Source organism: Hoplias malabaricus, chromosome 2 (assembly GCF_029633855.1).
Source record: "Hoplias malabaricus isolate fHopMal1 chromosome 2, fHopMal1.hap1, whole genome shotgun sequence".
Classification (NCBI taxonomy): domain Eukaryota; kingdom Metazoa; phylum Chordata; class Actinopteri; order Characiformes; family Erythrinidae; genus Hoplias; species Hoplias malabaricus.
Window position 1 is genome coordinate 74590509 of NC_089801.1, and position 26308 is coordinate 74616816.

Consider the following 26308-nt stretch of genomic DNA (forward strand, 5'->3'; position numbering starts at 1 on the left):
GTGGCTGTATGAGAGTCAACTTGCTCCCTGCAGTGGCTAGCTACTGAATTGGACTGCTATCTTGTGGTCAAACCTGACAACAGCATGCTAATTCTTAGCATCCAGCTCCTCAGAATTCCCTTCCCATCCGTTTCAGTGAAGCCTAAAGGGGTAAAAAAAAAACCTGCTGCTGGTCAAAACTGATGTAACATGCTAAATGTTAGCCATTTTTAATTTTTTTTTAATCTTACCTCAGTAATAGGAAAGACGTGGTGAAAGATGTTTATTCCATCATGCCCTACTGTGACACAAATGTGTAAACAATGATGTGAACTTAAGTTTCATCCTTATTCAGAATCAGAAGATCTGATGAATCACTCTTTGAATTTGAGAAAAAATGCGATCTGTGAGTCAGCCTTGATCTTCATTTCTCTGGAGCAATTTCTTTTCTCAGTATTTAATAAGCAGATGTATTTCTCTCCAAAATGAATACATCACACTAGTGTCTGAGGCCACCTTGTGCATTTCCATTAGTCTAATAATCTTTGGTACACTTCTGATAACAAACCTCTAATTAGTATTACTGCATCACTGTGTTTCCAACATTGTGAAATGGTGAAGAAACATTAACATTTCAATTGCAGATCATTCATTATCTGTAACCCTTATCCAGTTCAGGGTGTTGGTGGGTCCAGAGCCTACCTGGAATCATTGGGCACAAGGCGGGAATACACCCTGGAGGGGGCGCCAGTCCTTCACAGGGCAACACACACACACACACACACACTTTTTAGTCGCCAATCCACCTACCAACGTATTAAACTACAGATACTGGAATCCTGTGCTAGGATTTCTCCTGTGGTGTTGCTATCAGTGTGTGAAGAATGGGAGAAGAGGGTTGCATTGACAATCCAACACAATGGGCAGCACTTTTAACGTGTATCCATATAAATGGCCCACCCTGTATATGCTTTATCTTTTACTTTCTTACTTACTTTATCTTTGTAAATGTAAGTGGTTTTGGGACCATTAATTAGCAAAAAAAAAAAAAAACTATAAGGTAAATTAAACAAAAAGAGCTAAAAGAAAACATCTTTATTTAAGTTAACAAAAAGTTAAATTATCATTTTGCTTATTTTAATCTAACATTTATTCCCTGTGGATAAAAAAGTGTCTAAAGGTTGGTAGTCAAAAATCAGTCACTTTCAATAATCAGAATTATTACACCTCATTGAACTGAGACATTTCATTCTGGACAAAACTTTGGAGGCCAGTTTGTTGTTTTGTGATTTTGACATTGATTCCAATAGCTGTTCTTGTGTTTCTCTAGGAAGAAAAATCACAAGACAAATCATCTTAAAAACAAAAATACAGCATGCACTGGAAACTTATGTTATAAAATGCATACATTAATAGATTCTATGTCTAATTATACTGAATTGCTACTGTTCATCTTTAAAACAGGCAATTTTAACATGCCTATTAACTACTTGAAAAAATGTGAATGTCATGTGTGTTGCAGTATTTTTACCTGTCATCCTTAGCACTGTCTACTTTGTGTAATTTAGAAGATGACTTTTCAGAAGATGCAAATTCTGCTAGGACCATTTCAGGAGAAATTCTAACTCCTGAATATTCAGTCCTGTTGAAATAACATTTTTGCAGATTTAGCACAAAATAATGTGATACACTGCAACTGAATATAATTTAAAAATAATAGAATGTTCATCATACAGTAGTGTCTCTTATGTAACAGAATGATTGATTGCCAGAACTGCAAACTAATACAGTGCAATTAATAAATTATAAAGATGGACAAAAAAAAATAATTCCAGTATGCATCATTACATGCTTTACCCTTACAGGCTTGTCTGAGGATATTATTACAAGAAACATTTCCTGAAGTGACACATTGAAAATACCTTATTTTTCTCAAAGAAATCCCAGTCTAATTTATCAGCATTGAAACTTGTAAAGTACATATGGACCATATAGCAAAATTATCACGAAATATGCTGTGACCAAAAGAGTTCCATACTCATGTTGTAGTAAGCGAAATAGTGCCTATCGTACAAAATTTTATTTTTCTAAGGTTCAGTATATTTTAATTACTGAATAAATATAAAGATATTTTCCAGTGTACCATGACATGACATTATCTTACATGATAATGTAATTACATTGTTTCAACTAGGCTACTTGGAGCCTGTGACTTACATTCCAGATGAAATCTCATCTTCGATACTATCAGGAAGTTTGTGCAGAACTGGTGGTCCTTCCATAGGAATGAGAGAATTGTTAAAAGGATCAGACCTGCAGAAAATAACAATAATCAGTACAATGTTCAGCTTTGTGATTCAGCACAAATTTCATGAATGCGTATGTGATTTCTTACATGAATGGGGTCTGGTTACTGCTGGTTATAGACAAAGTGTATGGAAAATTTGTCAGTGCCGGGGAAGGAAACTTCTTCCACTGCATGATCCCTTTTATAATGCCCTGTTTAAAATGTCAGAAAATAGTGAAGAATAACCATGTTGCACCACAGTGTATGAAGGGAAAGTTAGGTGAAAATTAAAAACTGTATGTTCTCATTTGTATACAATCAATAAATACATATTTTTCCAAACACTTGGGCAAGCTTAACATATAACTGCAAATTAGAAAATGTTTGGATGATATGGAGACAGCAAATTAAACAAAAAAGCATGCAGTGAATTATAAATTATCTTTGGCGAGTATTACACTGACAATAGTACAACACATTGTTTGGTGTTTTTTTCTCATGACTTGAATAGTTTTTTAAATACATACATGTGTTTTCTGTTGTAATGTTGCCATTCCTTTTCAAAACTGTTAAAATATATTAAAGGACAGGAGACCAGTGGTGAAACATTTTAGGGATTGTTCCATTTTTCCTACAAATGAGTTTAAAGGTGGGCTACAGAAAGGGTTCGTTGTTGTCATATTTTGTGATTTTAAATGTGTCATACATTCTCTTTTTGGGATAGGTGAGGACTTCAAACAGGCCAGTCCAATACCTGCACCCTCTACTTACACAGCCATAGCTTTTAATGCAAGCAGCCTATGTTGTATTATTTACAGTTTACAGATGTGCAAGTCACAGTGTAAATTCCCTTTGACAGCGTTGCATACTGTGACAAATCCTTGCTTTTGAAATTGTTGCTGATAAGGCTAGGTGGTCCTCTTCTTTCGCGCTGAGCATACAGCATACTTTTCCTCCAATAAAGACTTAAAGTATTTGATAAGCCTGGCCACAAGTCATCGTGGATTTAAATACATATTGTTACATGCTTTATTGTTCATTTAAAACAACAAAAAACACCCTAGAGTCCCTTTCAGCACGGTGTCCAAGTTGACTGGTAGTAATAAAGTAACCAACTCAATGATTCCTTCTGATTTTAATAGCAAAGATTTTATGACATTTTAATGATAAATCTCATTACATTCAATGTTAGTCCTAAGCCACATATATTCTTACACATGAATGCCCCACTAATCCTGAGGTACACATTAAGTACTTTAACCTAGTCAAAGGAAATCACTTGCTTAGTTTAATAATAAGCTCCTCAAAGTTCATGTATAATGTATACTGTCCCAGCACAGTTATTTTAAAAAAAATCTTGCCCACTGCTTCCTACTAGATAGGGTCTGTATCTATGTTATAGTGCTGCTTGATAGTATAATATTTGATCATGGATTTCTGTTATTGTCTGTTTAACCTCTTGCTAATTACCATACACCAGACACTCTATAACCGTACACTCCTTACCCATCTTCATTTTTCTTGTTCCTCTCTCTCCCATTTTCTGAGCTGATCAGTGCTGCTTTTTTGCCCTGGTGATTCCCTGACTCAGCTTCCTCCATTTTTCACTGCCTGCTTGCATGAGAGTGTTTAGCCCAAATGGATCTCCCACCTGAGCATGTGTCCTGCACTCATTCGCATATTCACAACTCACGTCTGCTTTTCACATTACCATAGCTGTTCATTATTTCTATCAGATCAATTCTATTTTATTACAATCTGTTGTTTGTTGTGCTCCATGGTGTCAACCAGAGGGCAAATGGTTACTCCTTTTGAGTCTTGGATTTTCTTCTGATTGCTTTAAGGGAGATCTTCCTTGCCACTGTCCAAAAAAGGCTTGGACCTGGATCTTTGTAAAGATGCTTTGTGACAACATTCATTGTGAAAAGCGCTATATAAATAAAATTGAATTTAACTGAAATGTTTACAAAGTGGTGATTGCCCCCATAATTTTTGTTCCTAAAAATATAGGCCTTTTACAATCAGCTATGGATATGTTTCAAATCGCATCTTTCATTAAATATTTTACCTCATTATTCCTGAATTGCCATGTCCCAAAGTTTTGGGAATGTGTTACATGTCTCAATGGCCTCAATAATTGCAAAAGAAAAAGCTCATTAGAAAACATGACTTTCTTTCATAAGGGCTGCAATGGAATACGGGTAAATTTAGAAATAGCTGCTTTCTTTTTTTATTTTGCATGGTCCATATGTTTCCAACCTTTTACTAAATTTGGGTTGTACACAAATGCTGTAAATACTAACTAGTTACTTGTTATTGTCACGCTTGTCAAGTCAGTTTTTCCGGCCATGTGCTCTTTTAGCACATGGCTATGTTTGTTGTTATTCTAGTCCCGCCTTTGTTCCTCCTCGTCGTCTGTGTCATTTGTTACCCTGCCCCCTCGTTATCTGTCCAGGTGCATCTTGTCTGTGTCTTGTATTTAAGTTCCCTTGTGTCTCTCCTGTTTGTTGGACATTTCACCTTTGTTTGTTCCCAAGTCATGTGAGTCTTGTTTATCTCCCGTTTCTAGTCAGGTCATGTTTGTTTCCTAGTTTTGTCGTTTTGTGTATTTCCTATCATCATTTAGTCTCACGTCTGTTTGTTTCTACTTTCCCTTGTTTTGGTTTTTGCCCCAGTTCTAGTCTGTTTTGTTATTCCTTTTTGTAAATAAAGTACTGTGTTTTAGCGAGTGTGTCCGCCTCAGTCAGTCCGCCCCTCGTGCCTGACAGTTATACTGATTATTGTTATAATAACATATTATTTTAAATGGATTTTACTTTATAAAACATGTTTATTTATAAAAATTCATATTAATTACTAATAACGACATTATATCATAATAATTAATAACTTTATACATGACAATTTCCTGTTAATCTTAAGACACACATTCTTGAATTCACTTGGTTTTAGTTTTTAAACTTCAGATGATAAGAGTGAAAACATTTTCAAAGACTTACCTTTCTGTCTAGAAACTTCTTCTGAAGGCTAGGAGCACAGATGCCTATAGTGTTGTCCTTTGACACTCTGTGTTTTGGCAGTGGACAAAGGTGGTACTCTAGGTCACTCTCTAAGTAATATGGAGTTGGCTTGAATGCTTGCACACCAGGTGCAGGGTTCTAAAATAATGATAAATTAAAGAGAGTCACTTGCTTACAAAACACATGTGCAAACAATGTAAGATCTGCATTATAGTACATTCTTATAAGACTTCTGTGTAATGCCCTTTATAAAAAGAGGTTTAAAAAAACAATACTGTGCAAAATTGGAAACTACTTTTCATTTGTTAAATTAACAGTCAAGAAGTTTGCCATTCATTTTCAGAAAATATTTCTGAGGTATATTTTGCATGTAAAGCTAAAAAAAAATCTTTTCTTTGTACTGAAAGTATTTTGTACTGTCTTTTAAAGATATAAGAGATGTAACAAATGCCAAATACTTGTGTTTATTGCATTTTGCAAAGCATGTAATGGTATTTTATGATGACGTGCTTTAGACTGACACTCAAAACATCAAACTGACCTTCAAAAATAAAACTTAAAAATCCCACTGAATTTGAAAATATGTGTAAATTGAAAATTGAAAAAAGTATTTACAAAGATTCTGAGAGGGTGAGCATTCAGTGGATTCATCAGATTTTTAGGTGCACTGAAACTTAAAGTGGTTTCTTGTGCCTGCTTTGATTTACACCAATCCTGCAACTCATTATCCGCCAAAAATTCAGGTGTATGACACATCACTGCGGACAATAGCTCGTCCTGTCAAAACAAATCAGAAACACCATACTGACTCACAATGAAAAGCTTCCAAAAATATTTAACCATAACTTACTAGTGCAGATGAGAAATTACATTGTCAAAAAGCAGTACATTACCTGTGCTCCAGTGCGTAATGGCCTACGTAGTTCAGAACTGACAAAAGATGACCCAGTATCATAGGCAGACATTTTCTGGTAGCCCTTTAGCTTATAGTTTTGAGGAACCTAGAGGAATAACCATTCATCAACTAATCCAGGCTGATAAATTAATTTGATATTAAACATTACATTACATTTAAATAATCAATACATTATACTGTATACATATATAGTAATACGTAATTGCCAGAAAACAACCTTCATTTACTGACTTTCCCGGAAAAAGACCCATTAAATATAAGCAATTATTTTCAGGATAAATTTCGGAAGATTAGATACTGAAACAAGAAAAAAGAAAATTTGGCAAGCCTAGTTTGCCAGACCGCCATTAGCCATATAGACATTGTCACAGAGATGTTCCTGGCAATCCAAAAACAGGAAAGCCCAAAATATATACCCTTACCATTGGAAGGTCTGGAGAAGCTTTGGTGCTTCATATCAATGTCTTTGTTCACATGTCTCCCCAACACTTTACTCCCTTTACAATATTTCAGGTAAAGACACACACACGTGAAATAAGACATATTCGGCAGTCCCCCTCTCTCTGAGAGATATAATATGTGTGTAAATGTTGCCGAGTTCTGTGGAAAAGCACTATGTGAAATATGGCTAAACTAACAACAGATGGTATATTAGCACCACTTTGTGAAATATGGCTGCACTTACAGCAGAAGGTAGAAGGTGAAATAATGTTCCTACTCGCACATGCGCGTTTCAACATTAGGAGTCAGTCAGTCACTAAGTCAGTAAGGGAAAATGCCTCTTCTAGGCTGGCCCGGTAGGTGTTCTGGCAAAAATAATTAGGTAAATAAGGGCCAATTTAACTGGAATCATAAATGAGACGCCTGAACAAATTTAACTGGCTCCTTTCAATGCAAAGGAGCAGCAGTTCTACTCTGAGCTCCTCCCAAATTGCTGAGCTCCTCAGCCAATCACAGAGAGTATACCCAGCCACCTGCCAGAGCAAATTGATTTTGGCCGCCCGTATGTGTGATCTCGTTCTTTCGGTCATTACCCAAAGCTCATGACCTTGGGTGTTGGTGGGGACATAGACCTATCGATACATTCTGACCTTTACTTCACAGCTTAGCTCCCTCTTTATAAAGACAGTTCAGTACAGTGACTGCATTACTGTAGATGCTCCACCTAAACCACAGTCACACTATGCGTCTTCCCATCTCTCATTAACTCCTTAACTTGGGGTAGGTTCTCATCTCCTACTTGCATGCATTATTATACATGAATGGAGCATGCTATCTGTTTCCAGGAGATAACTATGGCATCAGACTTGGAGGTGCAGATCCTCATACCATACAAATGTAGAATAAAGTAGCAAACTGCCATGCCCCCTAAACTATCTGTTCCAGAGTGAAGAGTTGATTTGCAGCTTCCCAGCCATGTCAAAATCTGCATTATTCCTACAAAATCCTAGGTTTGAACATTGGAAGGATTCTCCTTTCCGGATCCTTAGCATAGCATTTTTCCAGGGAGGGTGAGAAGTGTGTGTGTGTGTGTAAAATTGGCATACAATCACCCAGGTTTGCCAATCCAAAGGCACTGTTCTGAATGTTGATGCAATACTATAGAGGCTTGTCTACCAAGAGAGGCAGCCAATACCTTGTGCCTTCAGAAATTGTGTGTGAATCTCGTTCACTTTAAGGGCCTTGCCAACTACCTCAGTGACTTTAGCCAAGGAAATGGAATCTGATATCCCAAACACATCTGACCCTACCTCCTGCTTAAAAGACATGTCTCGTGGGGTTTAGGAGTTCCTTAAAGCAAAATCATACTGCCATCTATAGAATGGAATAAGTCTTTAGTTTACCTTTAGAATGAAGAAAGGAATGCAGGTAGTCAAACTTGCTCTGAATGGCCTCACATGAACATAACCAAGTTGGTCCACAGCCTTAGAAAAGAATAATAAAAAAGCCATTTTCAGAAATGTAATTCAGAAAAGACATATTCGCATTCAGCTATGTTATTTTATAAATGGCTTCTTATTTTTGCAAAGGCTAAAGGGATAAATCATCTGAGACTGAATAATTTTTTTGGGCGTTGTGTCCTATTTATGATTACTTTAAAGTGCAACATTTAAAATGACAGCAAAATCTATTGTTTCTGGGGTATCTGATGTAAGTTCTAGCAAGTTGTCCCTATACTAACACACCTGACAAATTGCAAACAAATTTTTTTTACTCTTTTTTTTTTTTAATTTATGTTAATTAATTAAGTATGTTAACACAAACACTTGGCAGAGCAGGGGTGTGATTTCTATTATTGGTGGCATCATGGCAATGTGTATAGATCTAGGGTGTAAATAGAGGACAAAAGCATCTATAAACCATACAACTATGTTACTGAAAGTTAATACATAAACATTCATTCATTATCTGTAACCGCTTATCCAATTCAGGGTCGCGGTGGGTCCAGAGCCTACCTGGAATCATTGGGCACAAGGCAGGAATACACCCTGGAGGGGTCGCCAGTCCTTCACAGGGCAACACAGACACACACACACATTCACTCATACACTCATACACTCACATCTACGGACACTTTTGAGTCGCCAATCCACCTACCAACGTGTGTTTTTGGACTGTGGGAGGAAACCGGAGCACCCGGAGGAAACCCACGTGGACACAGGGAGAACACACCAACTCCTCACAGACAGTCACCCGGAGCGGGAATCGACCCACAACCTCCAGGTCCCTGGAGCTGTGTGACTGCGACACTACCTGCTGCACCACCGTGCCGCCCAATACATAAACAGTTACTCTTTAAAACTGTTTTTGTAAAACAGTTTTGTAAAAGCCAATTAACACATGCCCTTATGGCCAGATAATTTTATTCCTTTTTATTGAATGTTTGGCTGTAAAAAATGATAACAAATAAAAAATAGTTTAGCTTGTGAATTCCTGACAGTTTATAATCCTGGTAAATCTGTTATTTATTATTTATACCAAATTACAAAACTAAATCACTGCATTGAGATGACATTGATATGACATTCAAGGAACCAACTTTTACATTTTAATGGTGTAACATTATGTTAATATTTCTAAAAGCAAGCACCCTTGCATTTTATCAACCAGAAGTAATATAAACTTAGACGGACAGGGCATTGCTGGGAACCAGTCATATATCTACATTTCTGTATAAATATCTGATTGATAAAACAGTGCTGTATATAATGTATGAAAGGCACAGTTGTTCTGGCTTTAATAAGTCCAGATTTCACCTGTTTTCATGTAATGTTAAACAAAAAAGCTGTGCATGTGTACTTGTAGAAGTCAGTAACACTTAGATTTGTCCAGTGTATGTTATGCATGTTATATATGGACAGAAGAGATGACTGTCATCTGTGTAAAATGCAGAGCAGAAAATGAAAGCCCATGGGTCACAGAATCACCATCACATATGAATATGAGATTACAATTAATTATCTCAATAACTGTCAAGCTGAACTGCCCATCCTTTCTGACATGATTCTGAAGAAATATTGTCAGTATTCAGCTGTCCCTGCCTGCCTGACATCCATCCTGTTCTGACCAAGAGTTAACGAGTACATGCCCCACCCACCCTCCAGAGCAAGCCTAATGAATTGGGGGTCCTTGCTCTTGTCTCATGGATACATCTCCATATGTCAGAATATGTCAATGTCACACACATCACATTAAAAATGACTGAACACTAGGGGCGGGCGATATGGCCCTAAAGCAATATCATGATATTTCAGGGTATTTTCACGATAATGATATCATTGGCGATATGACAAAACAATGAAAAATGCTTTTATTAATTTCAAGAACAGACTGTTGCAACAACAAAAAAATCCATTAATATGGATTATATTAAATATATATAATATATATTATGTATTAAATTGTTTTATTTATTAAAATTTTATTTTACTACAAATGTAATTTCAAACATACAGAGCCACTTTCTACCGTACTTCACTGTGCCTAAACGACTCACTAATTGCATGACGTTAAGTAAACGTTAGAATATCACGATATTGACTTTTTAAAATAATTTTTAAAATTACGATGATATTATTGCGAACAATACTATATGGCACAGCCCCACTAAACACTCATTATAATGCCACAATTTTTCATTTACATGCTAATATTTAATACAGTGATTTTATACTGCTTACACTTTTACTGCTTATAATTTGTTTATATACTGATCTTTGATGACAAATGGAGGATGGACTCTCATTTTCACGTTTGATACATCTCAAGGTTTCTTCCTCAGGTTCTGAAATAATTTTTCAATGCCACTGTCGCCTCCACTTGCTCACTTGGGACTATAACCCAGAATTCTGTACACCACTAGTTGTAAAATAAATATTAAATGAAGTTAACTTTCTGCTTTGTTACACTTTGATTCTCTCAAAGTTTATTCCTCTTGTTCCGATTTAATTTTTCCTACCTCTAGTCCCATTTGGTCTGCTCAATTGTGGGAAGGACCAGGATTTCTATAAAGTTGCTTTATAACAACACTAGTAGTAAAAACAAGTATTTTAAAATATGTTTCACTGAAAACTATATTTTAATATAATAATAATACATATTTTTAAATTTCATAGATTATTCTCGTTGGTTTAAATGGGATTTTAGGCAACAAGCTGTAAAACCTGTCCATCTCAGTAACCTAAAGTAATGCTAAAGCATTAGTGGACGGAGTAATAGATTTTTCATAAATCATTAGCTACTTGCAGTAGAAGTACTCACAAGTTCATCTGGCTGATTTTCAGGACCAAAAATGGGCAATGTAAAAGGCACCAGCATTTCAGATGACATCATCAAAAGTGGCTTTTCGCTTACTCCTAAAGCAAGAGAAATTGAAACAAATATTAAAACTTGATCTCACATAGTACTGTGCCAAACTCTTCTTGAGTATATAAGAATGTACATAAACAGTAAAAATTTAATGTATTGTAAATAAGACAGTGGTTCTCAACCCTGGTCTTGGTGGGCCTTCTTTTTCTGCCTAATATATACCAACCCCTGCCATGTTAATAAGATAAAGTGTTATTCCCTACACTTGTCAATGGTTTGATTTTGTGGCTGATTAGTGTATTTAGGTATATTGTCAAAATCTCATTACTTATATACTGTGTAAAATGAGTAAAACCTGGATAAAGTCAATTACTCACCCCTATCTATCTCTCCTCTCACTTGTCTCTTCATTTCAGAAGCCAGTTTTTGCAACAGAGAGAGCCTGTTTTTCATTCGACGTTGCAAAATAACCTAAGAAACAAGAACATCCGTAGTTATAACAATATGACTCATACTGTACATATTTTCATTTTATGTGCCCATATTTTACAAATGCTTATTTGTCTTGGGACACAAGTTCACTTCAATTTTTCACATTGTAAAACAGTTACATTGTGGCTTGAAAAGCAAAGACATATAAAATATCCTCACTTTGTAATTAAGTGTTTAAACAAATGTTATAAATAAATAATACGTTCATTGATTCATTCATTCATTCACTGATTGTCTGTAAGCGCTTATCCAGTTCTGGGTCGCAGTGGGTCCAGTGGAGCCTACCTGGAATCACTGGGCGCACAGGGTGACACATTCACTCACACTCACACCTATGGACACTTGAGTTGCCAATCCACTAACCAATGTGTGTTTTTGAACCATGGGAAGAAACCGGAGCACCCAGAGGAAACCCACGCAACACAACCTTGGTCAGAGGAGGAAAAGATAATACTTCTAGAGGATTACTATAAAAGCAGACAGGCGAGGGCATTTGAAACTTGGTGAATGATGCGGCACACTGTTGACTTATTGACATGTAATACCTTGCCTATTGACTGGAAGAATCCCGTAGCATAAATTCAGAGAGCAATCATTAACTGTATCGCAGCAGGAAGAGCACAGTTGCGGAAAGTAGCGTGATCCCACTCAAGACGATTAAACAAATCATGGATAGACTGCCGATCAAATTTATAATTTAAAATCAACTGCTCTTCATTAAACATATCCAGTGGGTTCCCCCGGTTGTGAAACACTCTCCTCAGGATACATTCATTTATTGCCATATAGTCAGTCATGTTACAGTTAGGACAGTACCAGAGGTACCTTAATTGGTTTTCCTTAATTTGGTTGCTAATGTGTTGATGCCAGAAAAAAATTGATGGTGCATGCAAAAAAAAGCTTAAATCTAAGCTTAAATAATCAACGCTTAAACCAAAGAACACTTCAAATCCTCTGACAAATAGTAAATTGAGCAAAGTTTTACAATGGCCGGTCCAATCCCTTGAACATATCCCATTAAAAAACATGAAGCATGAGCTAAAGAGGAGATTCTACATGTGGAGGTATTGAAATATAAAGCACCAGGAGTGATTGTGTATGGAGGGAAAGTAAGTGGAGAAGGATAACTTGCTATGTGCTAAATCTACTTAAACACCAGAGAACACAGAGTATAATCTTTGCAAGGAGGTGTGGCAGAAATTATTAAAAAAGGGGCCAACAATTTTGGAACACATATCATGTGGACAAACATACTGTGACACACCTCTTGATTATGGAATTCATGTGTTTTATTCAGTCCCATTGCCACAGACAGTATTTGAGGGTGGTACTATAATTTGATGCCAACAATGCAACAAATGAGCAAAAATTCCACACATTTCAAAATCTTGTAGAATGCCTTCCTAGGAGAATGGAAGCTGTTTTAACTGTTTTACACAATGGTAAAAAATGGCCTTGTCCCAACTTTTTTGGGATTTGTTGACACCATGAAATTTTGAAACAACATATTTTTCCCTTAAAATGATACATTCTCTCAGTTTAAACTTTTGATCTGTGATTTGTGTTCTATTCTGAATAAAATATTAGATGTTGGCACCTCCACATCATTGCATTTAGTTTTTATTCACAATTTGTTTAGTGTCCCAACTTTTTTGGAATCCAGTTTGTAACTAAATGATAATTAAAATAATCACAATATGAGCTACCTTACGAACAGCTTGTTGGAAGAGTCTAAGCATCCTCTGTCTAACCTCCAGTGAGCTGTTCCCATATACACAGAATGCAGGAATACAGTCAGGCAACTGCAACATAAGTACAGTATTGCAGTTAGTTGAATAAATTTCAAAGAGAATAAAATATTCAGCGTTAATTATAAATCACTTTGTTTAATGATTAAATGTAAATTATGTAAATCATTTGTGAATAATTTTTTTAATACACCGGCCATGAATCTGGGCTACGTGGAACAGAATATGTGATAAAATGAGATTTCAATAAACCACTACCTGCCCTGCATTTCGCTGAACCCGTTGTGATGACAGTTTTGGCAAGGTTCCAGCAAAGTTCATCTCTCTACAACTTGTGTTCTTCTTTGTCTAGAACAATAAATATGCATTTAAATATATACAATCCACCGATGTCCAAGTGTATATATTTGGCTTAAGCACATGCATTATGGCTCTCTGAGCAATATTTATACAGTAAAAGCTCTCATATATACATAATGTAGGTGTCAGGTAAGTCAATTACCATCTAATCACCTTAATTTAAACCTGCAGTTAACTTAATATTTATCAATAAGAACAAGTCATGCCTAACAAGAGAAATTCATTCATTCATCCATTCCTTCATTAATTCATTCATTCATTTTCTGTAACAGATTATCTGGTTCAGGGTTGCGGTGGAGGGGGCGCCAGTCCTTCGCCAGGTGACAAACACTCACACACTCACACCTATGGACACTTTTGGGTAGCCAATCCACCAACCAATGTGTGTTTTTGGAACGTGGGAGGAAACCAGAGCACCCAGAGAAAACACATTCAGACACAGGGAGAACACACCAAACTCCTCACAGACAATCACCCAGAGCGGGGGCACGAACGCACAACCCCAGGACCATTGAGCTGTGTGAAAGCAACACTACTCTTTGATGCATGCAAACAAATCACCAAAGCCCAGTTATAAAAAGCACTATACAAATAAACTCAAAACCATTTTTAAAACAGATTAGAACATTTCTAATGATGCTACCTTATACTCAACAGCTTCAAACTCTTGTTTCTTCAAAATTTTCATTTTCTGTTCTGTGGAGGTCAATTCATCACCTAGATTTACTTGCCTAGAGAAGAGACAAAATTGCTACAACTTCAAAGAACATTTTTGCTGGTCATATAATACTATATAATATATAGTATACATTTGCCACATTCTAACTGCTGTGATTTATGCATATGTACATATAAAAAATTATACCATCGAAGATGCTTGGCTTTCTCCTTCTGGGCATTTACTCTAACTTGATTTTCAAAGGAAGCTGCTCTTGTTTGCCTCATCTGGTGTTCCATCTTTGTCTGAGACATGGCTTTTATGAATTAAACAAAGAATAGAAAAACATTCAACAGTAACTTAGTAAATGTATAGTTGATTGAAACAAATTTTGTATTAGATAATTGGTAGACCTTAGACGAATTGTAGATTAAATATCTATTATTGATTTAATTTGATATATTATTATTTAGTCTAGTCCTGGTTACCAGACAGTCATCAGTCAACTGAAATGATCTTTATCCTTGTGTTTTTTCCCCACTGTTTAATGAGGTCCATGTTTAATTTCATTTGTGTTGGTTTATGTACCAAACAATGTTACAATTACATTTCATGACTAGAGTAATCTCTCTTTATTCCTCAAAATTAAACGGTATATTTGTCGCAATGACTTTAAGACTGATCTAATATGTGATATGTTAATCTAATTTACTGCTTGGTATAAAAATAAAAAGGCGTCTGGACTAGCCATAATGCTGGAAAAGGCAGCATTTTATTTTACTGGAATTTGTAAGTAACAACATTTTCCTACTCACTCTCATGGAGGTCCTTGTAGCTAATATTGTCTTGGTGTTGAATGAGCATCTTAGCAAATCCAGCATGACTGGATACGTTCAAGACAGGGGACTGGAGATATTGGTCATCTTTATTCTTATTATTTTGCTGTTGAAATTACATGAACATTTGGTGAATTTTATGATTAACTTAAATACTATACTATGTGATAGATAATGCAAATAAATGCATTTCTTATGGCGATCATATAGAGAAGGTAAAACATGCATTATCATCATGCATACTACCTAATGGCTTATTCCTATTTATATAGGAAATCACCGATATCTGCAATGAGCAGTTTTTTTTAAAAGCATGACTGTTCAGATTAAACCAACTGATATTAAATTAACTCAAACTGCACTGTAGTTGTAACTACTTTTACCTTAAGTCTGAATGCAGCAGGCAGGGTCACACGCACATCAGTGTTTTGACCTTTGACAAACACGTCTTCACTCTCTTCATATTTTTCAGATTGCCTAATGGAGAGTGTGTACCACTGTATTTACAGTATGTTTTTAATAAGATGCACAGAAGCATTATAAGAAATACAGGACTATATAAAAAATTAGGGCCCTGATATTAAAAAAATGAAATGCAAAAATTTTAACAACAAACTACTGGTTAGAACAAACTGGTATTAGGTATATTCTTTCATTCATTCATATGTGAACCTTATGGACTTTGCTCAATGATTTATAGCAATGATAGAACCAGATGATTATACTTTAGAGTCAGGTGAGGTAAACAAGATGCTGTCAATGTGCAGATGAAGGGTTTGGAGTTGAACTGAGAGATGACCAGCTGTAGGGTGATTTCAGCAGTGCCATATTGATGAGGTGTAAATGTCACTGTAAAGTCTGTCTTTCCATTTGCAGGAATGACTCCTAGTAACAAAAAACAAACAGAATTTTCATATCAATTTTCAATTTTCTTTTACGATTATCTATATGTTTTATCACAAAGGTTTTTCTGCACAGAGATTTTTTAAATGATATTTTTCTGCAGATGTACTTTGGATTAAATTTGGCGTACGTGATATTAATTCCTGTTCATTGGCAGTATTCCTCAGCACCACTACTGATGCCAGATTTTAAATATGGCCATAATAACTAACCAGACTTTACACTTATGAGAGGCAGCAGATTAGCATTAAGGAAGCATTTAGTAAATATATATATATATATATATATTTATATATATATATAATGTTATTTAAAACTGAATGGACAGGTCTTTTTAAATTACTGTAGGAGATGACATAATAATAAACCTTGAGTATTGGCTGATACTATAAACAGTAATATTTCCATTTTGTTGAACTAGGCAAATATTACAGTATAAAAATATTTACAAAAATATTTAAAGAATGTAAAACATCAAGCATCATAGTCTACACCTACACACCATGTACTGTCAGGGAAAAATTCTAGTATAAGACCAAGCAAATAATTATTCTAATATTTATGCCAGCGTACATTTAGTTACTCTTCTAATGCTCTTACTATTACTACTACCACTAAAACATGTATCTTTATTTATATAGCAATTTTTATTTTGGTAACAAGCTTTAAAATGCTTTGAGCAGTGTCAGTAAGATATTACAAAAATGTATATATTATGCTCCAGATGATGTTTCATGGCTACATTATCCCGATACTTACAAAAATGTTGCAGAAAACTAAAAATTATATCATTTTGAAACATTCAGAATTAGCAGGTGAATTACAAATAAAACAGTAACATAAAACACTGTAGTGTAGGCCATGGACTTTGGGGTTCCTGGGTGCCAATTTTAAACACAGAGATGTATTTGCATGGCTAAGACCCCTTCACTGTTCCGGTTTGTTTGGGACTGTCTATAGAGTGTTTAAATGCATGCTATATAGAGGAATATGAGTGTACTTAGTTTAACAAAACACACTGTTAGTTCAGCTTGTCAGTTGTAAACAGCATGTGTATTTGTGATGTGTGTGATAATGAGTGAGTTATGCCCATTCTGACCTCTTCTTTGAAGCTCACTAAAATTCAGACTGAAAACTAAAATTTTTAAATAAACTTTAGTTTTAAAACTAAAAGTTTTACATTTGTCACCCATTTTCCTGGTGATTTTTGGTTATCTGAAAAATGATCACATTTGTGATTTAAAATCCATGGTCCGATCCAACCCGTGAGTTGGGAAATGCTCCAGTCCATCTTTGACATGGGGAATGGTAACAGACTGCTTCATCCACCTCTTCCACCATGCTGGGGCTCCACTTAAAAGGCTGCTATATCCTGGAGCCCTGGTCATAGCACGAAAACAGAGGCTTCTGAGGATTCAATGGCAACAGGTAGATTTATTGAGGCTGCTTGTGAGGCTAAATTTGATATCCCTGTTGAAACCCTCAGCTACTCCCTTTTAGTTATGGCCGTCGATGGCCAATGAATTTATGTATATGGGCTCACCATGAGCAAATCATCCTATATGTCATCAGGATGCCTCATCCCCATTTAGAATTGAGGTTATCTTGGCTAGAGTAGCAAAAACAACTAATGGAGGGGTATAGTATATCAATTAGTGTTTGCTTGGGGCCCTTGGTATAAGGAGCCATTTCCTGATGTCACCTGAATACACAGGGCATGTCAGTGCATTCTATTTTTTTTTTTGATTACCCCATCATGTAACTAAGATATCAGGATGGACTTGGATGCTAGCAAAGGTCAAACTGTCTCTTGAGGAATGGAGGCACTGGCAAACCTGCAGGAGTTTGTTCTTCATTCACTTCAATTTCCTGCTCTCTCATATACAAGGTTTAAAAAATGGTATGGAGAAAGACTTCTGCACCTTTATTGTCTCCTGCGAGATGTGTATGAGGAACAAGCTCATGCCCCATGGGCCTCCTCTACAAGCTGCCAATTCCATTTTACCCATTGTCCCATGTTTTGCTGGATTTTTTATGGGCTTGTCTCTGTTTAAAAGCAGTAATTTTGAATGAGTAGCGATGGACTACTTAAAATCATAAACAAACTTTCCTCTGCCAAGCAGACAACAGAGTTGCTCCTCAATCATGCAGTCAAAGTAAATGGCATGCCCAGTAACCCGGTGTCCAATAGGGGACCCAAATTTTCAAGCTTGTTCAGGAAGGCTTCTTTTAGGTACATGGATACCTTTGCTAGCCTATCCTTCTGTAAACCTGTCCTGGGGTACAGTACACCAATAACATCCCCCATCAAATGACAGGTGCCCTCTGCCCATGTTTGTCAAGCAGGAAAAGGACCTGGGGGTCCCAAAAACTTAGTAGCTGTATCCTCCCTCAAACAACACTCAGTGTTCCACGTTTGTAAAGACTGACAACAATGGTATTGGATGTCTGTTTGTCTCTACTGAGAAAACAAAGGACAGTATTATAACATTCATCAGTTTCCCTTTCCTGTTTGTGTTGGTCTCATTATTATAAACGTTTGAATCTGGTTTTCCCACATTTATCCCATGCATACTATCATTGTAGTCTGATGACCCTCTGGCTCTGCTTACCAGTGGCTGACCATTACAAGTTTTAATCCTGTCCTGTCTAAAAGTGACTGTAAAAATATATACAGAAACTTTATCTCGTCTCTACTCCCAGTTTACACCCTCAGTCACAAATGGTTATCTGCATCTGGGTCCACCACCACATCTTGTAACAAATACAAAATGCCAAAAACAAAATAACATGCTGATGCATCCGGGTCCCTGCATGAGTGACATGCGCTTGTGTAATGCACATATTGGGATCGTACAAATATATATGCTGCCACAAAGGTGGTGAAAGATGTGTGTGTGTGACCACAGACAGTTAAGCAACTTGTATGAAAAACTGAACAAAACTTCCACTTGCAAAACTGTAATAATCTGCATTCCCAGTTCTCAAACTATTACAAACTGTAATTAAAAGAAAAGGTAACATATCACAATGGTAAACATGCCTCTTAGGTAACTTTTTGCAGCCATCAAATTCTATGGATTTATGAAATACAATTAAGTTTGTCAGTGAAAATATTGTAATTTGTATTTGTACTTTTGTCTGATAATGTTTTGAGGGGTCTTACAAATCACAGAATCTTGTTTTTTCTGCATTTTACAAAATGCTGTAAATGAGGTTTGTAAAGTTTAAGAAATAATGTTAAATTTCAGATTTCTAGATTTAAAATGACTAAAAATCTTGCTTTTCTCCTGTACAGAGATCAGAATGCAATATGGAATTTCTGGGATATTGAAGTCCCTGAAATTCAAATATGGTATGCTACATATTTTCATTACACTTTATACAACAGTTAGTTCCAACTGCACACTCTGATTGGTTGAGAAGCGTTCTAAAGTGTGCTTTATTTCGCGATAACAGCACAGGTTTTTCACAACCACTGTATCAGTCCGCTGAACACCGCTGCTTAAAACGCTATGCTGCAGCTCAGCTGTCGTCATCACATTTTCACCGCTAAATTAGCTTCAGTTCAGATTTCATACCAAATACACTTCAATCTTCAATGTACTTCGAGAATACTAATACCGATTAACATCAAGTAGTTTACTCGACAGGTTAGTGATATTGTAGTGGTGAGCTGAGGCTGATCCATTGTGGGTAGCAAGTGCAGCGCAGCAGAGTTTGCTACTGTGACGTAGCAACATGCTACTTGTTGGGGAACTATAATTTGGTGGAAGGATGTAGTAATTTTATAAATATTTCTGACACCACTTTCACAACTCCGTTTATGAGTTGTGTATTGTGTAAAATGTATTACCAGAACTGTGGTATATAAGCAATAAAACACTTGAGGGAAGAAAAAACGCTACACAACTTTCTTGACGTCATGCTTGTTATGTCAAAAAATGATATTTACCTGATAAAGGCTGGATGATGAAAGCCTCATGAGGCTTCAAGCAGTGAACTTGGAACTCAAAGTCTATTGGACAACTGCAGCTCAATGGAATCTCATGACTCATGCTTCAAAAACAGACAAATAATGCAGAATTTCAGTTATGAAGACAAATTAGTTAATTAAAATTAAGAAGGCCCCGAACATCAAGGCTTGAATGTTTGAATGGCACAGTGTTATAAAGTTTATAGTGTACGTATGTGTTTTTATAGCATACTGTAGTGGTGGGCAACTTACAAAGCTTTACATCTCAAACACTTGGCTCAACTAATCAGTTAATGGCTAGGTTTAGTTAGTATGGTAAAGGAGGCAAATCATTTCCTTAACAAAAATGTACTAAATTAAACGGCTCTCATTAAAAGCATTTGAAAATTATTGTAAATGTTTCATCTGAATGTACGTTTAGCCTTGGAATAAATAACATATGAATGACTGACGACTGATGAATAAATTACAGATATAGCTATTATAGAATGTACCTCTGTCCAAGTGCCACAGCAGGTAGGGAAATGTGAGATGGAATATGCAGATCCTCAATAATGGGATAAGCATGAACAGGAATCAGCAGTTTTTCCTCTCCCTAAACGCACAAAAGCAACAAAAGAAGTAGTTCTTACATTGCTACTTCAAGCCAGACCAACAAGATAAATTTGTTTAATATAGCTGACTGGTGAAGTCTAGCAGCACTGCTGTGTCTGATCAACCCCATTCAGCACAGCATAAACTAATATCTCGCCACCATGTTAAAGCCACTGCAGTGCTCAGAATGATACACCTGTAAAATAATACCTGACCATAATACCTGAACCTGACTACTGAAGAAGAGGATGAAAGAAGCCTAATAAAGCATGCAGAGCATCAGATGTATTGCATTCTGTAACTGTAGAACTAGAAAGTGCACATATCAGAATCAGAATCAGAATCAGAAATACTTTATTGATCCCAGGGGGAAATTGCAGTTATTACAGTAGCAGCCAGTTGTAAAAGAATAAACACTCTAATAAAAATTTAACACAAAAGGAATTTTTTACAAATATGTACACATCTATAATAATAAATACGGATATACTGTATACAGCAGTATGAGTATTGCACATTTGAGTTGTTACACTCATAATTAAAAAATTTGTTCTATTGTAATTACTGTACATGTGAAAGGTGTCGTGCTTTAAGTGTGAAATATGGAGAAAGTAGAGCTGATGAAAAGGACAGTGAGTGTAGAAACTGATTTGGTGTGCATATAACTATATCCTTCAACCTGTCACAATGTCATATTAATGCCACCAACATTAATCTGTTTATTGCAGTATATATAAACAAAGAATGACCTACCTTGCAATGAACTTGAATGCTGTCAAAAAAATATCTCCACTCATTAGGACTAAAGTGCACTGTAACAGTGTAGGAGAGTCCTGGAACCATTCGACTCTGCACAGAAAACAAATATACACACAGAATTATTTATAGTTTAATACACAGTAATGTGCATGCCTAATTCCTCTGAGAAAATGGAATGTAAAATCTACCTTCACAGTAAACATGATGAGAATAAATCAACAAATCAAACAAATAAACAATTCATTGTGATGAAATCTGGTGTGCAGCTGACAGATTTTAACAAATCCATACAAAACCATGAGTATGTGAGAAATTGAGAAACAAAATTGTGTTCTTGTAACCAGTATATTCATAAATAAACTACATTTTCTTGCTGTATTCTACAATATTTATATTTATATGCATTTAGTGTATTTTTCCAAAGCTTTTTGCACATTTATGTTTAGGTTTTATGCATTTTATTCTTAATTAAAAGTATATGCATAAACACAATTTTATAAAATTATATATAAATAAATATCCACACTTCTTGATGTCCTTTTATAATTGTTTACTTACAGTTGTTTTCACACAGAATGATTACTGGTTCATATTTTCAACCAAAAATTAACAAGGGAACAGATAGCATAGATAACTATGAATATGAGTGATCTATCAATAATTTGACTTCATTCATCTACAGTGAAACTGCATTTTATAAAACTAGGTTGAACTAAATTTAACATTAGGAACAGCACTATCAATCATCACAATGCAAATGTGATCATATAATAATCACATTTAATCACATTTTATATAATAATAATAATATAGTAATCATATAAATGTTAGTAGTAATAATAATAATAATATTTCTAATAACTCAAGCAAATATTATTTTATTTGCCACTGTCTATTGTGATTGCCCGGTAGTGTACATTGGACCATAATAATGCAATACTTAACAAGATGAATACCTATGCGTATTTGCATACCTTTTTTATATACTCTGTTCGAAAAAACTTTGTTTGGGTGGGAAGAATGTGAATGTTGATCACCTCAGATGAAATGTTGATGAGTTTCTATTAAGATAAAAATATAAACAATATTTATTTCTATATTTAATGCTTATTCAGACTTGATATATTCATGTTAATTCACTTAATTTACCTTTCTAGTAATATAACTACCAAGAAAAATAATTATAGATTATATTGATTAATTAATAAACTTACTGAGAGCATATTCACTATTTCTGCATACATATAATTTTTTGGATGCATAGATATAACAATAAGTTACAACTGACTGGTATTTCCATACATATGAAACGTGCAGTGTTTGTTGAATGTTCAGAAAACATTCACATACCACAAACTTTTTGTAGTCCTTTCCAACTTCAAACCCATTAAAATGAATCTCAGACGGTTCAGCTTCAACAACATTGTTATTCTTGAGCTTGGTATAAACCCCTAAGGGAAGAAAACACACACACACACACACACACACACACACATACATATATATATATATATATATATATATATATATATATATATATATATAAACAAGTGAATTGGGTGAAAAGAATGTTGCAAATTATGCAAAGGGGCAAAAACAAAATCAACTTAATTGTTCTATGTACATTTTTTGTTTCTCAGGACCCAAGAAATCAGGGGCAAAAAAAAAAAGATTTAGTCTCTAAGCCTCACGTGGTAGGAGACATAGGAAAAAGCGTTTTGCTTTGCTTTAGCGCCCCCTTGAGGCTGATCAGGCGTACTGACTAAGTCTCAAGTCTGTAGGCCTTACGCTTTTGGCTGTGATATTAATTTTAAGGCAGAAAAATAACAACCGTATTTTTAAACAAATCCTAACAAAAACAAGAGGGTTCTCAGTTCTGCACTATAGGGAAAAAAAGCGTTTTGCTTTGCTGTAGCACCCACTTGAGGCCGATCAGGTGTACTGACCAAGTCTCAAATTTATAGGCCTCACGGTTTTGCCTGTGCTATTAATTTTATGTCAGAAAAAGAAGAAATGTAATTTAAAAAATCCTAACAAAACTATGGGGTTTCATGTACTGCATGCTCAAACCCATAATAATAATAATAAGTTACAAAAATACAAGATCAGATACAAAGTCAAATAACAAGATAGATCAACAGATACTATCTGATACTATAGACTTTATAATTCTATAAATATTAGGGTTGTAATGATGTGTTGACACATACGTATTGTGAATGGAATAGTTAGCTTAAGCTTTATAGTATAAAACTTAAAAAAACTATACAACTCTGACCCAGTTGTTTAGCCATCACAATATTTCCTTGTCAAAGTGGGTCAGAACCAAAGGCTTGCCCATTAGTGCTGCTTCCAACATGCCTAATATGTCCCATCTCTTACCACTGTAATGAGAAAATGTATGCTGTTTACCTGTCAGTGGTTTAAATGTTGTGATTTTTCAGTGTATATTTGGATGAAGCTTATTTAGGCCACTCATTCTGGGTCGTGGATCATTACCTAATATACCTAATAGTATATTAAGCTTTGATAATCCATGTGCAAATGTAGTCTTATAACATTAATCATTGTCATACTTGTTTCAAAAAGATGATTAGGAACACTGCTCGCCCTCCTCGTTGTCTCTAGTAGTTGATTAAGAGGAAGAACATTCTTTTTCTTCCTACTGCTGGTGGAATGCTTGGAGTTTTGGAGCATGACTTCCATCCTTAATTGTTAGATAAATTAACTTAATCATTCCAAACACGTTGTGGCATCTAGGGAAAAACATGTTGATATTTTACAAATTACTCATATGTTCATATACTCATCTACTACTTTTCTGTTATTATGGTTATGAAATATACATAGTGTAACAGCTATAAATATAGACAGATAAATTGTTGCAAGGAAAATCAGACCTCATACAAGAAACATCAACCTCTCATACAATGAGAACTACTTAATTGTGAGTCACATCAGACTGTGGTTTAGCCAGCCGCAGGGCTTTTGCTGAAATGTGGTTAAACTAGCTGCCCCTAGTTTCAAAGTAAAATTAATTGCTTTATAAATTTGTCATTTCTGCTAAGTAGTCCATAAAACTAACAGATATCAGTTCAGTGTTTATCATGCTATGTAGATCTGATCTATGAAGTGATTTAACTGCAGAATCTTTAAGTTGTAGCAGGTAAATCCCCACAGATGTAGAGTGTTTTTTATGATATGTCAAATTCAACCCATTCTAAAATGGTCATTCAAAGTGCTCATTAACTACAGAGAATCAATTCTAGGAGTCAATAGAACCAACAGATATCTGTTCAGTGTTTGTCTTTCTATGTAAATATTTCTATGTATTTATCTACTTATTTATTTAATTTAACATTCTTATGTAGTTGAAAATCAATGTTTTTACATTGCTTAGTCTAACATAATCATACTTGAACCTCAACACATCATTTCTTTCATCTCTTTGATACATGGACACAGGAACAATGAGTGTCCATGTATATCACTGCCAAGACTTGCTACACCTCCAAACAAATAACAACATAGATGACGACCTGCTGGAGATTGCACTGCAAATCCCAGTAAGGCAACCAGCATTGTGGACAATTACATACACCCCTCACACTATCTGGGAATAGATACTGAAGAATTTGGGTCCTCACATACAGACTATGCAACAGCTTCTTCCACCAAGCTGTTAGACTGGACAGACACTTACCAAAAGCAACTTACAAGGTATCTTCAGAAAGACTTGAGTGACTAAGCATAACTAGACAGATATGTGGAATTTTAAACTTACAAAAACAGCAAGAGTACTGAAATAAATTTCTGTCTATAGCGGTCATTATGACATTTTATAACTGAGTTTTAATATTATGTTGTCCTGGGTGAACATTTAATATGATCTAGAAAGTAGATATTTTCAGGTTAATTGCTTATACAAAGAGAAATTCGTTCACAATTTTTAATTGTATGGCCTACTTATCTGAAATTAAGTCAGCCAATTTTACTTTGAAACTAAGGGTGGCTAGTTTAACAGTGTTTTGAGAAAGACCGTGTGGTTTCACCTGCTTGTGACTTTGAACTGGATCTAAGGCTTTACATTTACCACAGCTGCCACTTAAGATGTTTTCATTTGAGAGAGCTGAGGCAACATCCAAGCAACCATCTGGGATATGAAATGCCTACCATCAGACATACCTAGCAACATGCTAGCAACTGCCTGACGAATCATAGCCACAGCTTACCAATACCACAGCACCTGCAAATACCTTAAAAACCAAATGGAAGTTGCTCAGTACCACACACTAATTGCATTTAATATAATAAATTTGTTTTTATAGTTGTTACTTACTTTACACATATACAGCTAACATATAAAATAAGTATTTTAAAACCTTTTAAGCTGAGGGAGCCTTTAATGGCATATTTGATAAACAAAATTACACATTATTAAGATTAATTATTCAGACTTCTACCGTTCTATTTTGTGTAACGTTACGTCTCACATGCACCTGCGCAGTTGGAAATATTTTGAACAAGGATTCGCCTAACCCAGCACTATGTATATGGTTCTGACATTACCATGTCACTTTTTACAAAGCTTTTCTCTTTCTATCTCAATCTAGTTTTAAGATCAGCGGGTGCAGCGTTTTATATACAATCTGCAGAACGTTACGCATGCCTAACAGCATCATTCAGACAGTACACTTGACCGGAAGCATTTGGATTTATGTCTCTCTAGTAGTTAATTCAGGTTATTTCCTTCCTTCCCTCTTTCATTTATGTTCTAGTTACACCTACCTCGCTACTCAGAATGCTTTCCACTTCTGTCACAGTCCGCGTGTTTCACCAAAATGTTCACTAATTAGATGGTGTTAACTATTCAGCTTTACACAGAATATTTACTTATTCGGAAATATTTGAGACAATGTAGAACAAGCGATGTAGCCTAAAGTTGTCGATCCGAGGCACGCAAACGCAATG

General features: G+C 35.4%; 1 protein-coding gene across 3 annotated transcripts; it reads right to left on the reverse strand.

Annotated features, from left to right (window-relative positions):
- Positions 1–1114: 1114 nt before the first annotated feature.
- cfap221 (cilia and flagella associated protein 221) lies at positions 1115–26308 on the reverse strand. 3 transcript variants are annotated; one of them, XM_066661051.1, is made up of 25 exons: positions 26126–26308; positions 25523–25593; positions 23914–24093; positions 22688–22788; positions 22312–22398; positions 21332–21427; positions 20479–20579; positions 19964–20067; positions 15831–15990; positions 15489–15582; positions 15085–15211; positions 14477–14585; positions 14255–14342; positions 13510–13599; positions 13210–13305; positions 11389–11482; positions 10964–11058; positions 8047–8127; positions 6180–6287; positions 5902–6063; positions 5266–5424; positions 2375–2478; positions 2197–2292; positions 1511–1621; positions 1115–1305 (listed from the first exon to the last, which is right to left on the reverse strand). In XM_066661051.1, the coding sequence occupies exons 3-25, from the start codon at positions 24041–24043 to the stop codon at positions 1185–1187; spliced, it is 2514 nt and encodes an 837-aa protein (XP_066517148.1). In that variant the 5' UTR covers positions 24044–24093; positions 25523–25593; positions 26126–26308; the 3' UTR covers positions 1115–1184. The 3 variants fall into 3 exon arrangements, with proteins under 3 accessions (XP_066517148.1, XP_066517149.1, XP_066517150.1); XM_066661052.1 differs by lacking the exon at positions 26126–26308 and adding an exon at positions 25801–25851; XM_066661053.1 differs by lacking the exon at positions 25523–25593.

Coding starts and splice junctions, on each gene's coding strand:
- cfap221 (XM_066661053.1), bottom strand. CDS start 24,043: ATGGAAGTCATGCTCCAAAACTCCAAGCATTCCACCAGCAGTAGGAAG. Junction 20,068..20,478: donor GCTGTGGCACTTGGACAGAG/GTACATTCTATA, acceptor CTGTTTTTGAAG/CATGAGTCATGAGATTCCAT. Junction 1,622..2,196: donor GATGAGATTTCATCTGGAAT/GTAAGTCACAGG, acceptor TTATTTCAACAG/GACTGAATATTCAGGAGTTA.